General features: G+C 44.6%; 1 protein-coding gene across 3 annotated transcripts in view; it reads right to left on the bottom strand.

The window, feature by feature from the left end:
• CCDC93 (CCC complex scaffolding subunit CCDC93) overlaps positions 1 to 15029 on the bottom strand; it is an 89095-nt gene that overhangs the window by 43320 nt on the left and 30746 nt on the right. For all 3 annotated transcript variants that reach the window (XM_082630583.1, XM_082630582.1, XM_082630584.1), the window contains exons 8-11: positions 9225 to 9261; positions 6627 to 6719; positions 6291 to 6341; positions 5345 to 5431 (exon numbers count right to left, since the gene is read on the bottom strand). In XM_082630583.1, the coding sequence (XP_082486709.1) occupies positions 5345 to 5431; positions 6291 to 6341; positions 6627 to 6719; positions 9225 to 9261 (268 nt within the window). The remainder of the gene's footprint in view (positions 1 to 5344; positions 5432 to 6290; positions 6342 to 6626; positions 6720 to 9224; positions 9262 to 15029) is intronic.

The raw sequence follows: 15029 nt of genomic DNA, 5'->3' as shown, positions 1-15029 counted from the left end.
TGAAGAAGATGTGGTGTATATACACACACATACCCCACACACAATGGAATATTACTCAGCCATAAAAAATGAAATTCTGCCATCTGCAAAAACGTGGATGGACCTAGAGCGTATTATGCTCAGTGAAATAAGAAAGACAAATACTGTATGTTATCACTTATATATAGAATCTATAAAAAAACAAATGCACAGATATAGAAAACAAGCTAGTGGTTACCAGTAGGGAGAGGGGTTGGGGGAGGGACAAGATAGGGGTATGGGATTAAGAGATACAAAATACTATGTATAAGATAAATAAGCAACAAGGACACATTGTACAGCACAGGGAAATACGGCCATTATTTTGTAATAACTTTAAACAGAGTATAGTCTATAAAATACTGAATCACTATGCTGTACACCCAATAGTAATGTAATGTTGTAAATCAACTATACTTTAAAAAATATTTTTTAAAGTACCTGGCACTGAGAAGGCACTCAGGGTAGATTCTTCTGATTCCCCAAGACAGATCTGTGCCTCTAGATGTACAAAATGTTTTCAGATCCTGTCTCAGGGAGATGTTGACCAAGAATGATTTAGTTGCAGATGAGTCAACATGGTGTACAGTTGATTCACATGTGGCATTGAGGAGAGTCCCTTCCTGCCTTTCTAGGCACCCTGCACCTTCCCTGGCCCAGCCTTGCCTGGCTCAGCTTCCTTTCCTTCCTTCTGGGATAGTACAGTGGAAGTATTTTGGGGACAGTCAAGCTTTTAGTTTTCTGCAAATCACAGTACTAGATTCTTCTTCCCTGTAAAAATGAATGCTACGATGCAGTGAGCATGTTGGACAGTAACACCACGAAGCACAGTGGCGCCTCACCAAGTACATTCTGGGAAGAGTGTCACCCTCTGGAAACAAAGAGAGATGGTGTTCCCTGGCCGGAGCCTGCTGACACTCATGAATTATGTATCTGGAAGCTTATTCACATTCCTCTTCCCTGCTTTACAGGAACCATATGAAATTGAGTTATGTATCTCAGGGACTTGCTCTGAAAAACACGGATTATGTACCATGTTACACTGTTGTAAGAACCTGTGAACTTTACAAATGAAAGAGAAGCCTGTACATGTTTTTTACTTCATTTTTATTTCTCGGTGCCTGTCGACTTTCCAACCACTCACACCAGGCAGGCTGTTTGATTCATTCCCTAGTCACAAAATCACTTTCACACTTTCATCCTCCCAAAATTATTGCGTCCCTTTTCTTCACTAGGCAAAAAATCCATCCTGATCTCAGCCTAATTTGGGTTTCTTTCAAGTACCACCAAAGGCTTTCCTCCTGAGCATTCCTCAATCCCATCTCTACTTTCAAGGGTTTCATTACTGAGGCCAGGAAGGTAGGGGCATGGATTTTTACTTGAATTGCCAGTGCCCTGTTTCAGCCCAATTTATGGCAGTAAGATTAAAGAGAAAAACAAATACGCTGTGGTGAGCAACCCTAACAGAGCCCCCCAGTCTCTGCAAACGCGGTAGGATGCATGTAATTTCATGTACATAATTATGTCACATAAAACTGTAATGTCTGTCTTGTGGGGAGGTGCTTCCTTTGCTGGCTTTGATGAAATAAGTGATGTTGGTGAGGCCCACCTGGCAAGGAACTGAGGGTAGCCTCCAGCTGACTGCCAGAACTGCTGACCTCAGCCAACGGGTGTCAAGGAACTGAATGCTGCCAACAACCATGTGAACTTGGAAGTGGATCCTTCTCCGGTCAAGCCTCAGATGAGACTGCAGGCCAGGTCAGCACCTTCACTGTAACCTTGTAAGAGTCTGAAACAAAGGACCCTGCTACACTGTGCCAACCACCGACCCACAGAAAGTGCAATAATAAACCATGTTATTTTAGGCCACCGCATTTATGTAATATTCCTGTGTAGCAATACATAACTAAATTCAGAGAAAGAGAAAAGCAGCCCCTGACATCTGAGAGCTAATCTGGTACTCTCAGCAAGGCCTTGATGTTGCTGGGAGCTGGCCTGCACTCATACTAGGCTTTGGTGTTAAAGATAAATAATTCCAGAGAACAGCAACATCAGACAACCACAAGGATCGACCACTCTGGAGTCATGTTTGTACGTGAACAAAAACCTGAAGATTGTTCAAATCCCCTAAATGATCAAACATCCCCCTATACCAGCTAACATGGGCATACAGCTTTAACCTTGATTCACTGCCCTTGTCTCATAGATTTCTTTAGATAATATTCACTGAACTGCCCCTCCTTAAGGCATACAACACAAAGCAAAGCTCTACTTTCTTGAAGTGTCCCCCAAATCCCCTAAAACAAGTCTGAATCCCATAAGTCTTTTCTAATGCCTCCTTACTGAGATGCTGTATGATTCCCCATTGGTGTGTGGTCTCCTTCACTACAACCAGCAATAAACCCAACTTGTTCAACGATGGGTATGTTCCTAGTGGTCTTTGGCTGGAGGACATTGACAAGACTATAGCGAACAAATAAAGCAAATAACAAAAACAAAAAAGCAAACATGATTTTACCATGGAACTTGCATAAAAATAGAAGTATAAACCAATAAAGCAAGAAAATACATAGTTTAAATTAGATCTAAAATACAAAAATATAACAAAGTATCTCCAAATGAGTATAAAGAAATTATTTGATAAATGATATTAAGTGGAGAGGAACAGGAAAACTAGGATGAATGTACATTCAGACTAAATAAAAATGAACTCTACACAGGTTAAAAGATTAAACATAATAAAAAATGAGCTGAAATGTAATGAATTATTATTATTATTATTTTTTTGCGGTATGCGGGCCTCTCACTGTTGTGGCCTCTCGCATTGCGGAGCACAGGCTCCAGACGCACAGGCTCAGCGGCCATGGCTCACGGGCCCAGCTGCTCCGTGGCATGTGGGATCCTCCCGGACCGGGGCACGAACCCGTGTCCCCTGCATCGGCAGGCGGACTCTCAACTACTGCGCCACCAGGGAAGCCCTAATGAATTACTTTATCAGATCCATGTGAAAACTATTTTGAAGACTGGAAACATGGAAAATGTTTAGAATTTGATGTGACAAAAAAAAAAAAAAAGCAGATTGTAAAAGTGCAAATAAAGCCTACCATTAGGTGCATGGCTATAACGTGCCAGGAACTGTTTTAGGCATTTTGTTCACATTTCATTTAATCTTCAGAACGCCATGCCAGTAAAGTTTTATTATTCCCATTTTATAGATGAAGATACTAGAGCAAAGAAGGTAAATAAACTGCCCAAGGTCACAGAGCTAGGAAGTTGAGGAGACAGACATGAACCAAGACAGGACTCCAATGCTGTGTTTGTAACTACACCGTTCCACCTCTTTTAGACACACATGATGATTGCAACTAGGTGTTACCATGGATATCTGGGGACAAACACTGGATTAAATATGCAAATGTGAAATAACTGTGATACGGGAACAGGATTAAAGGCAATTTAATTTTAAAAGCACTCGTCTTTAATGCTATATATTTAATGCAAACAACACAGACAATCAAGCAATGAACTGGTGAACTCCAATTCCCCATGAAAAGTTTTAATTATATACGTCCTTGGAAAAAGACTTGTCCAAAACTACTATTTCACTCTTTTCTGGAAGAACAGAACAGGTGCAGAGAAGCAAGAATACAGAATGCAGCCATCAGATCACCGTACAAGGGTGAGGTAGGGAACGCTCAAGGGATAGAGACCCAGCAGGAATAGCTGAGCTGATGGGGAAGACAGGTAAGCGTCAAGACTTGCAAGCAAGGACAGGTATACTAAGGAGGGTCTGCCTACTTGCTTCCCCTCTTATAATCTGAGCTCCTATCTGCTTGCAGTGGGCAAGTATGAAGATAAAAATCAGAGTCCCTGTAGGAACGGCAGTGAGTGCCCCATCCATCTGTCTTTTGGTAAAAACTGGATTCAGCAATGCTATGTGGCGACCTAAGGGCAGGTACAGACTCACCCTCTGGCCATCCAGGTGTGTGTGCTGACTGCAAACCAAGATAACTTCTTCTTAGGGCAGTGAATTAATCCCTCTTTCCACAACTATGTCTTCAAGTCTTTTGATTTTACGGGTACTTTTAGGATGACCTAAATCTTTTTCCGGTCAAATCTCAGATGACACTTTGACAACTGTCACCTTTTCTAGGTGGCAAATATAAAATACAGGATACTCTGGATTCTATGAAAGTTGGATTAGAAAACCCACGTTAAGAAGCATTGATGTGGAGGGTGGGGAAAACAAGAGAACTCCATTCCCCAGACATTCTATGCCATTTTTAAAAAGCTGGTTTATAACATTACATGAATGTATGTGTACAACGTTTTATTTCGACTTCTGAAAGAAAGTGTGTTCACCGACAAAAGTTGTTTCCACCCGTCACCGTACTGTTGACTCCCTTTACCCGTTTCGCCCTCCCTCCGCCTTCCTCCCCTCTGGTAACCACTACTCTGTATCATTTTCCTCAGCCTTGCTCAGAAGGCCCCCCACTTGGTGGGAGATGACCACCTGCTGTGTTTACAGCAGATTATAACTACCAGATTACAGGTGACACCTGTTCCCCAACTACATCATCTGTGCAACTGCTCCAGAAGAATATTTCTCAGAGGGTGAGGGCAGAGCTAATTTGTCGTCAAGACTTTTGAGACAGGGAAAGCAAAGCTGGATGCTTCAACAGACATCAACATTTTAGTGCGGCAGCCTGAGTAGGGCTGGGGAAGGACGGATGTGAAACAATGCCCTGTAAATCTGATTTTACCGATACTACATTTCAGCCAGACCAGGATCAGTTATGTGCCAAATGATTAATCACTGTCTCCCTGAAATATTCAAGGTCCTGCTGCCTATTCTTAGGATGGAAAAAAATCTAATGCTGAAATACGACTTTCAGGCTTTTGTTCATTCTATACCCTTTTAATAAAGCAGAACACAAAATTCTGCCTTGGGCTTGGCTGACTTATGAGGTTCACCTCCTAAGTGGCAAAGTTTCACCCCTCAGTCCCATCACCAAACTGAGCCCAAGTTATAAGAAGCCTGGTAGAGAAGGAAAAATGCGGATGCTGTACCTAACACATCCATTTATCAGATGCAATAATTGCTCTGAGAGACAGGTTTTCTCTTTATATTTATAGAAAAATAGGCACTGCAGAAGAAAATGAATTCGGCTAACGGGCAAATGCGGATGACTCCGCGTGGTGTATGTTTTTGACAAACGTGGCTGATGAATTACAACTTGCCTCCCTCACTGCTGGGAGGGGGTAGGGAAACAGAAGTCCTTGGGGCATTATCTGAGGCAAAGGCTCCAGCTGGGTCCCCACATACCTTCTCTGCATACTCAGACACGATCTGCTTGATCTCGGCAGAGCAGAGGCCCACGATCTGGCCCACGGAGCTAGCGGTCAGACGGCTCTGCAATCACAGGGAGGGTGTGTTCTCAAGGCCGTGCACTGTCTTTCACACAACTGGAAACCCTGAACACTATTAAAGTAAAATAGATAATATTCCCAGGGGAAAAAATAACTTGGCTTTTGCTCATGTGTTCGGAAACAAGGAAGGGAGAAAACAAGCTTCAGGGCAAAGGTTAAGTCACCTCCCTCCTCCTGAGTCACTCAGCAGACTATGTTAGATTCTCCTCGGACCCTGGGTATCCTGGAAAATCATTCCAGGGTTTTTACTGCTGAGGATCACTAAAAACAGCCTGAAGGGAACTTGGCAGGCATCGGACTCAGAGGAAGAAAGTACAAATGGGAGAGGAAAAGGGATCTCAGAATTCCTGAACTATCTCTTGACTGCCACAGGCCCTTCCTGCCCTAAAAAGGAATTCTCCTTTCAAAGCACTTGGTTAAACCTTTTACACAGGTCATGAGCTCTGGGAAGAGTGAATATAAATTTAGTACCCTATCATCTACCTAGATGGTGTAGGAGGGAAACAAGGGCTCCTTTGGCATGGGATGCCACATGCAGTTAGGGAGGGGCAGGGCTGAACCACAGCTCTCCTGCAGGGGCCCTGTGATGCCACCCCAGCTGGGACATCCTGTCTTCACATGGGCCCTTCAAATCTCCTTCCTAGAGGTTCCCATGGCCGGCAACACCGTGCATGTATAAAAGGTTTCCAAAAGAAAGATCCCAAGAAAACGGGAAGCAGGGTGCTGAAACGAGAGGGCCCTGAGGGTGGACACTCGGAAGAGGCCCCCTCATAGCAGAGCCGGGGTGGTGCCAAGCCTCCACCTCCACACCACGCCCACCCACGTGACCACACCTGCCTCACCTCCTCACGTGCCATGGCAGTCATCTTGGTCATCAGGGACTGAATACGCTGCTAAAAGAAGAACAGGGAGAGGTAGCAGGGAGCAGGTCTGACCACACAAAACTTAAGCAGGGTGTCGCAACAGGTCTTCGCAGTGGAACCCAAGGGCTATTTCAGCCGGTCTCGTTTTACGGTGAGCTTCATGAGGTGATGAAAGGAAGCTGAAAAGGGTGCGAAAGGCCAGCCAACAGCAGCTGGCTGTGGGAGGCAGCTGGCCATCCTGGAAAGCTGCGGATGAAAGTGAGATTTCCCCCAAAGACTTAGGCGGAAACCTCAGGGGCTACATGGACCACTCACCTCTTCAGCAGCCTGAAGCTCATCTTCCTCGCGGGCGTCGGCTTTCTCTGCAGCTAACAGTCCTGTGGGAAGTGCCATTTTCTTGTCCTCAGCCTGGAAGGGAAGATGGGAAGACAGCTGAGCACTGCAGTTGGAGATTCAGTAGAGGAAGGACAACACTGAAAAGGAGCATGAGTCTGTGAAGGAAAACACACAGATCTGGACAAGTCACCCAGTCTCTGGGGAAGAAAGCAGGATCCAGAGACCAGGGCTTCCCCTACTTTAATTCCTGCCAAGAGCAGATCACTGCCTTAAGGTCACTGCCTGTTTTTCAGCAGAGACCCATTAGTGGGATAGGAAAGTAATTTAGCAGGTATGATTGGCATCTAAATAAATTAAATAAAAATAACAGAACACAACACATCCAAGTGTACTACAGGTAGTAAAGGGTTATGTACTGCTTTGTGAAACTTTTGTTTTGGGGGTTGTATCTGCAGGTGTGTGTCTGTGTGTGTGTAGTGTGTGTGTGTGTGTGTACTGAACCACATGATGAAAAACAGCATTCTTACTGCCAAGAGTGGTCAGCAAAGTTTGAAAACCACTGGCCTGAAGGATAAGACTCTAAACTGCTTGCCCTGGTGCTTAAGCTCCAGGCTATGGAACCAGCTCAAGTTCTAAATACACGGCACCACACTCAGGACACTTGGAGTAACGGCTGCTCCCCAAACCTGGGCTGCAAGTCTAGGGTTCTTGGTTTTAGCTCCATCTTTGCCATTCACCAGCTGGCAACCTCAGGCTTACCTTCTCTGGATACTGGGGTCTTCTAGGGTTGAATGAGAGGACTGCCCTCAGATACCCTTCTGAGACCATCCCAGTTCTGAGATGCATTTCTATAACAAGCCTATGACTGACCCTGGGGCGTGGCCTGAGCATCTCCATATATCTACAGGGGATAAGACTTCCAGTTCAAATGTGCCATCTCAGATGAGAATGATAAGGCAAGGCCAATGCGAATAATATTTCATGGGCATCTCATGATTTTTCCAATCATAACCAAATTGCCTTATTTCAGAATATAGTCATATACATAGACATTCTTTTCAGACTTAAAATTACATATTACACATACACATCAAATTCTTATACACTAGATGCCACATGACACTCAAACCCAGAAAAAAAACCTTGCTTTGGAGGAAATGGCTGTTTGGTTGAGTGAAAACACAAATGTGGAAGAAATAAGAAGAAAACCAAAAAAGAAGATGTCGTAATGAATGCATAAATGATTGTTAATGATGATCATAATAATGATGATAGTTAATGCTTTGTAGGTGTGCACTATGGGCTGGATCATTCTACATCCTTTATATTTTAATCTTCACAACCATGTTGTGAGGTAGTACAATTTCTGCCCCCATTTCACAGATGCTGTGAACTAAGGCACAACAAAGTCTACTGACCACAGTCACACAGTGAAGGGGAGGAGCTAGGACTTGAAACCAGCCAGTCTGGCTTTAGAACATAAGCTCCAAGTCACTGTCAGTGCCCCCCAAGGACTGAGACAATGACCGCAGAAAGCAGAGGGAGGCCGCGCTCAGGGAAGGCTTCCTGGAAGGACTGAGTAATGGGGGATCTGCACAGAGGAGGGGTGGCAGGAGAACGGCAGGGGGAGTGGTGTCTCATTCAAGAAAATCTGGGGGTCAGGAGGGGAATGAGGAAAGAGGTTTTACTAGATCTCAAGCTGTGGACTCTACTTTTAAAGAGGCCACTGGCCACTTTAGTTAGCACGTTATTATTGCAAAGGCAGTGGGTAAGAGCACAGGCTTTGATGTCACACAGATCTGGGCTCAGATTCTTATTATGGCACTTTAGGAGCTGTGTGATCTTAGACCAATCACTGAGCCTCTCTGAACCTCAGCTTTCTGCCCTGAAAAACAGAAATAAGTATCTTCCTCCCAGAGTTGTTCAGAGGAATAAGTGAAAAAATACACGTAGGGCCCCGAACAAAGGGCCTGAACACAGGAAAGGTTTGGCACTGTAAGATTTATATGCCTTCCCTGCTGCTGACAATTAAGAACCATGAACGAATACTGATACATACAAACAAAAATACGTGAATGAAGAGAAATCCTTGATACTCTTTTATGAACTTATAAAACCCCATCTTGACGTTCCGTTTTTCCCACACCAGGTTGTCTTAGTACAGGGCCAGCCTGTAACACATGCCGTGCTCTCTCTCACTGCCAGCAGCCCGCTCACACCTGTGTAGGGCCTCTCTCATCAGATGAGGAGTGCCAAGGGCTCTGGGAGTGGACTTCATCTCTACAGTTTTAGAGTTATTACAGGCCATCTGTTTGACCCTGGTGTCATGACTTCCAATCACCCTTCACTTCCAGTCCCATGACGAGGTGTTGCCTGCAGGGGCAACAGACTGGGGACGCCACGAGGGAGATTCAGGGGCTAAAGGCAGCTGGCACATCCCCGCTGCCCGGGGTTGCCCAGGGACCAGAGTCCTGCTGTCCCACCCCTGCTGGGAGCCCGTCCGCGTCAGACAGAGGCAAAGGGCAGGGGCACTTGCGTCTCTCAAACATTCTCTCCCATTAGCCAAGCTTTTCTTACCTTCTCTGCTTTGCTCTGGCGGCTAAATCCATACCTCCTGCAAGCCACAAAAGAGGGGAGTTCAATTACTATTAAAAAAATAAATTTGATCACAGGCATTTTAGTTGGATTTTTATATGAAAGGCACCAAAAAGAATTTAGGCTATTTGGTGACTGGAGAACATGTTTCAAGTGCCTAAACCAAAGCCATATCCCACTGTTTTTGAATAAAGGGCCCGCCATTCTATTTGCCATATAAATGCCATAAATGGGAACGCTTCCTGCAGAGCGCAACGTTCTCTTTAAGTGCGATTATTACTCTTTGAATCGGGAACTGCATTTCAGATCCACGGTTTAAGCTAAAAGCCTTAAAAATATCTGTATGATATGTGAATGTGTTTGCTCAAGCTAAATATGCTTTCTAAATGACTACTTTCATAACCTCATGTCCAGCCCATTTTTCATTCTCAAACACAATCCAAGCATGACGCCAATAATGTTGTGTGCTCACTGCATGCCAAGTTTAAATTCAAAGATGCTCACAAATGCACTTTGGTTTAAATTAGCTTTTCAGGTTCTAATTAATATCTATTTTTTAAAGCAATGCAAAAACCATTCGACCTAGAACAAAAACCATAATGCAAAACACCCAAACTCACTTACCTTTAAATAGCTTTTAAGGAAATAAAATCACACGCAACCGTTTAAGAAAAACAAATCAAGGGCTCCTGCTCTGCCCTCGCTCACACCTCACCCTGCTTGCTGCGTCATGTGCTGGCCTCTGACCTGGTCTCGGGCCTCCACGCCCCCTCTTCCTTCCCCATCCCTTATTCAACCTCCCGCTGGCCTGGCCCACACCTGTCACTGGCAGGGAACACATGCCCTTGTGGCCACTGTCACCAGGGCCTCCCTTCCACGGCCCCGCCTAACAACCGCTGAGCCTCCCTCACCGCCAGCAGGTCGCCTTCCCCACTCCTGTGTGTCGGCCCCTGAGCAGAGCTCTGCACACTGTGCTAGTCTGCTGGCTCCTCCTACTTTCCTATTCACTCCTCACACCTCAGCTCTAAAGCCACCTCTTCTTTGAAGCGTTCCCAGACTTTGCTTTGGATGGTTTTAGTCATTTCCAAAAGTCAGTTCCACTTTCAATCTGAAAATCTCAATCTGGGACCAGTGCTTTGCCTGCCATGTGATGAGTGTGAAGGGAAACACACACTTGGGCACAGGATTTCTTAGAACTCTGCTGACAAATCACAGGCTTAGTTTACAGTTGAGTCTGGTATACAAGGTGGGTTGGGAAGTAGAAAGTCAGGACAATGGGTTTAGCTAGAGTCTTCACTCTGGTGCCAGCAAACTGTGTAACATGGGGGAAATTGCTTCACCTCTCTGAGCTTTGTACCACTGATATGGGATTGCAAACATGATCCCAAGCCCTGTTTAAACAGCTTCCACAGGATTTCTATAAATTACCACTGACAGTACGGGAGGGCCGGAAGGAGATACAAACTACAGGCTGGGTAGTTTGGGTTGGAAACTTTTCAATTGCTCAAACATTCTGCCCTGGCTGATCCATCCCTGTGCTTGTACGTGTTCCCCCTACTTCCTTGACAGAAATCATGTCCAACTGCCTGTTTGCCTGTCTGCATCCTTCTCCAAGAAAATGGAGAAATCAAGAAGCCAAAAGTATCACCCGACCCTGCAATAGGTTGTCTTATAACTGGAGAGACCAAAAGTCACTGCTGGTTACACTGTGCCCATCCTCTAGGCACAGATCTACAGGCCCAAAGTGCAACAGATCAAAGTTATGTTTTGAGTATCCACCCAAATCCTTTACAGGACCTTATGGCAGATTCAGTGAACTGGCTTAGTCAACATCTAGCATCTTACTATACCGTGGAGGCAGGAGAACAAACAACTCTATTTTCCATACTCTCTTGCACCTGGGGCTCTGAATACTACTTAGGTTCAATCAGTGAGATGCATTTGCTGGAGTTCTGAATGTGTAGCAGTCAGAGAAGCAGACAGCAAAAGCACAAAGGATTCACTGCACTGGTGCAGATCCCAGTAGCAGTAACCTGGTTCTGGGGCCAGAAGCTGTCACGGTGGTTTTCTGATTTTGGCAAAGTGAGTGGGTTCTTTGTCAGCAGCTGCAGTACCAGCTTCCCAACTCCACAGGCTGTTCACTAGCTTCCTGATGATGGAGGCAGAAGCAGCATCCTAGGCAGCCCAGATCTAATGTGACACTTGGAAAGTGACCCTGCTCAGCCTACGTCACATCTCTTAACTCCTCCCATCCACCCCTGCAATCAGTCCTTTCTGCTGAAACTAGTGGGAAGACTTTGTGTCCTGAACCAGGGAGCGCTGACCAACAGAGGGTCTCTCTGAAGTTTCCCACTCCTAGAAGTGTCCTTGCACCCTGGGTATTCTTTTGTTTCCCAGGCCTTCAGTCTGTGGAGACCTTCAGGGCAGAAGACATACCCTCAGGCAGACGGGCCTTATCTAAGGCCCAGGAACTTTACAGATTTTCCAAACAAAGCAGTAAACAGCTAAATCTGAGTATTTCAATTCCCAGGTCCCAGCTACTTCTCCTTAAAGACAGAGGCTCTGGGAAGACTTTTCTGACCACCCAAAACTAGGTTAGGCCCACACAGATATGCACTTCTGTGTTGACACCCACGGGGTACAATAATTATGTGTTATGTGCAATCTGTCTGTTGAGCCCTGGAGGGGAGGAAATGTGCTTCATTCACTTTTCTTTTTCTTTACATTTTTAAAATTGAGGTATAATTCATATAACATAAAATTCACCATTTTAAAATGTATACTTCAGTGGTTTTTAGTGTATTCACTATTTTGTGCAACCACCACTACTGTCTAATTCTAGAATAGTTCCATCACCCCAAGAGCTCCACACCTAATATATGTATAAATAGCAGTTAGTCTAATTTTCCCCTATCCCCTTCCCCTGGCAACCACTAATCTACTTTCTATCTCTGTGGATTTGCCTATTCTGAACATTTCATATAAATGGAATCGTACAACACGTGGCCTTTTGTGCCTGGATTCTTTCACTTAGCATGCTTTCAAAGTTCATCAATATTATAGCATGAATCAGTACTTAATGCCTTCTCATGACTAAATAGTATCCCATTGTATGAAAAAACCACATTTTGTCTGTCCATTCAGCAGCTGATGGACATCTGGTTTGTTTCCACTTTTTGGTGACTGTGAATAGGGCTGCTATGAATATTCACTTTTGTATCCCCAGCATCTAGTGCAGTGCCTGGCACATAGTAGGTACTTGATTAACGTTTGCTGAATGAAGAGTCCTGCTGACTCTTCTAAAGGTTTCCTTCTCCATGTGACACAGTGGCAACGCTTCCATGACAAAAAAGAGCTGTCCTCAGCTGCCTATCAACGTCTGCCTCACTTGCTCACTGGTCCCACATCTCTGGGAGACTCTTCCGCACCGTTTGAGTTTCACCAGGAGAACATGATACCCTTTTGCGGCCTATCATCCTCACAAAGAGCAGGGAGATGCTTCAACTTATTTCTACTACAAACACATTTACTTCTCTTTCATCCTTCCTAGAGCATCCTTTCATGCTGTATCCTACAACCTACCTTTCCTCTTGCCCTGTCAGCTGGGCCCTTTCCTCTCAAGCGCCAGCCTGATATGCAGTGGCACGTGCTTCAGTGTGCTCCTGGATTTCCCGTTGTTAGCTCTGACCCACCAACCCGGCTGACCTCTACACCGTCAACACCAACAGAGCTCCAGCCCTCTCACCACCCAGTCACTTCCTCACACTCCAGACCCAGGACTCGGTCTTTATCATCAAGGATGTACATCTTCTAGAACTTTAAATTAGTGTTCATATACCCAAGTTATTCCAGACATACTTAAACATATTCCCATAACTAAAGCATGTAATAAAAAAATTTAAATTTAACTTAATTATTAAAATTCTGTTCCTGAGCCATACTAGTCACATTGTAAGTGCTCAACAGTCACACGTGGCTACTGGCTACCATACTGTACATCACAGTTCTAGAAAACAAACTAACTTTCTCCCCTAGGGCAAAGTAAGACAGATATCAAATCGTCTGGAATCCAGAACAAATCAGGGGCATAAAAAAGCCCTAAATACTAAGGACTGTGGATTCTGTTCTTTGTTCAGTCAATGAGCATTTACTAAATACTCTATGAGCATGTCATGGGCCTTCAGAGGGGACACAGGTTGGGAGAGACATGTCATATGCACTTAAAATGCATTTCCCCACAGTGACAGTTTCATAGTGTGGTTAGTTGTTTAAGTTTAGCTCTTAAAAGTTGATTGGACCCATAATATAATTGAAATACTATAAAGATACAATTGTGTTTAAGTCTAAAATTGAAACTATGAGTCTTGTTTTTCCAACAACATAACATTTAAACAAATATACCCAACATGTTTTTAACAAGACACACAGTCTGTAAGGTCCTCAGCATAGTTGGCCAGGCTCAAAGTCTAGCCTTATTTGAGCAACTGAAAGTCAAAAAAGGGAGAAGAAACTGGGATGCGGGCCTCAAAGCCAGATGCTCTGCGGGCTTAGGCTGATGACTGACCTCTAACCCCAAAGAAGAAACACTGCTTTCAGATCTTCTTATGCTAGGAGTCAAAATATTTTCCCTCTTGTCAAGAGGCGAGATGAAGAGGAAAACAGAAGCACTGACAACAAATGAGGGATGAGGATTCCTAGGTGGGGATGAGCAATTAAGGGGTGCCACGACAGTGAGGGGGTGGCAGGGAGGAGTGGAGTGAGTCCCCAAGGCAGCAGGGGCCCAGCCTTGCTGGATTAGGAAGGAAAGGGAAGAGGGTAAGGCTTCTCATAAAGGGGCTGGAGGGAGGGCTAGAGCTGGGGGTAAGGAGAACATAGGGACAAGGAGAACTGAAAGGAGGGGCTCAGGTGAGGCTCCTCATCTGATTCTAAAGGTCACACTTAAGGGCATTTGAGAACTGAAAACTGCTGCTGCTCAGAATGATGGTGATAAAGACGACAGTGGTGATGGTGATAGTGATGAAGAGGAAGATGATGGTGATGATAATGATGGTGGTGATGATGGTGACTGTGATTATGGTGATGATGATGATGATGGTGAAGATAGTGATGGTGATAGTGATGAAGAGGAAGATGACGGTGATGATAATGATGGTGGTGATGATGGTGACTGTGATTATGGTGATGATGATGATGATGGTGATGATAGTGATGGTGATGATGGTGTTGGTGGTGGTGGTGATGATAATGATGATGGTGGTGATGATGGTGATTGTGATTATGGTGATGATGATGGTGATGATAGTGATGGTGATGATGGTGGTGGTGATGGTGATGATAATGATGACGGTGGTGGTGATGATGATTGTGATAATGATGATGATGATGATGGTGATGATAGTGATGGTGGTGATGATGGTGTTGGTGGTGGTGGTGATGATGATGATGGTGGTGATGATGGTGATTGTGATTATGGTGACGATGATGATGATGGTGATGATAGTGATGGTGATGATGGTGTTGGTGGTGGTGGTGATGATAATGATGATGGTGGTGATGATGGTGATTGTGATTATGGTGATGATGATGGTGATGATAGTGATGGTGATGATGGTGGTGGTGATGGTGATGATAATGATGACGGTGGTGGTGATGATGATTGTGATAATGATGATGATGATGATGGTGATGATAGTGATGGTGATGATGATGGTGTTGGTGGTGATGGTGATAATGATGATGGTGGTGGTGATGATGATTGTGATAATGATGATGATGATGATGGTGATG

This window comes from Mesoplodon mirus (assembly GCF_964341445.2).
Source record: "Mesoplodon mirus genome assembly, chromosome: 8".
In the NCBI taxonomy this organism is placed as follows: domain Eukaryota; kingdom Metazoa; phylum Chordata; class Mammalia; order Artiodactyla; family Ziphiidae; genus Mesoplodon; species Mesoplodon mirus.
The sequence above is the reverse complement of the archived record's forward strand: the minus strand, read 5'-3'. Positions and strand labels throughout refer to the sequence as shown.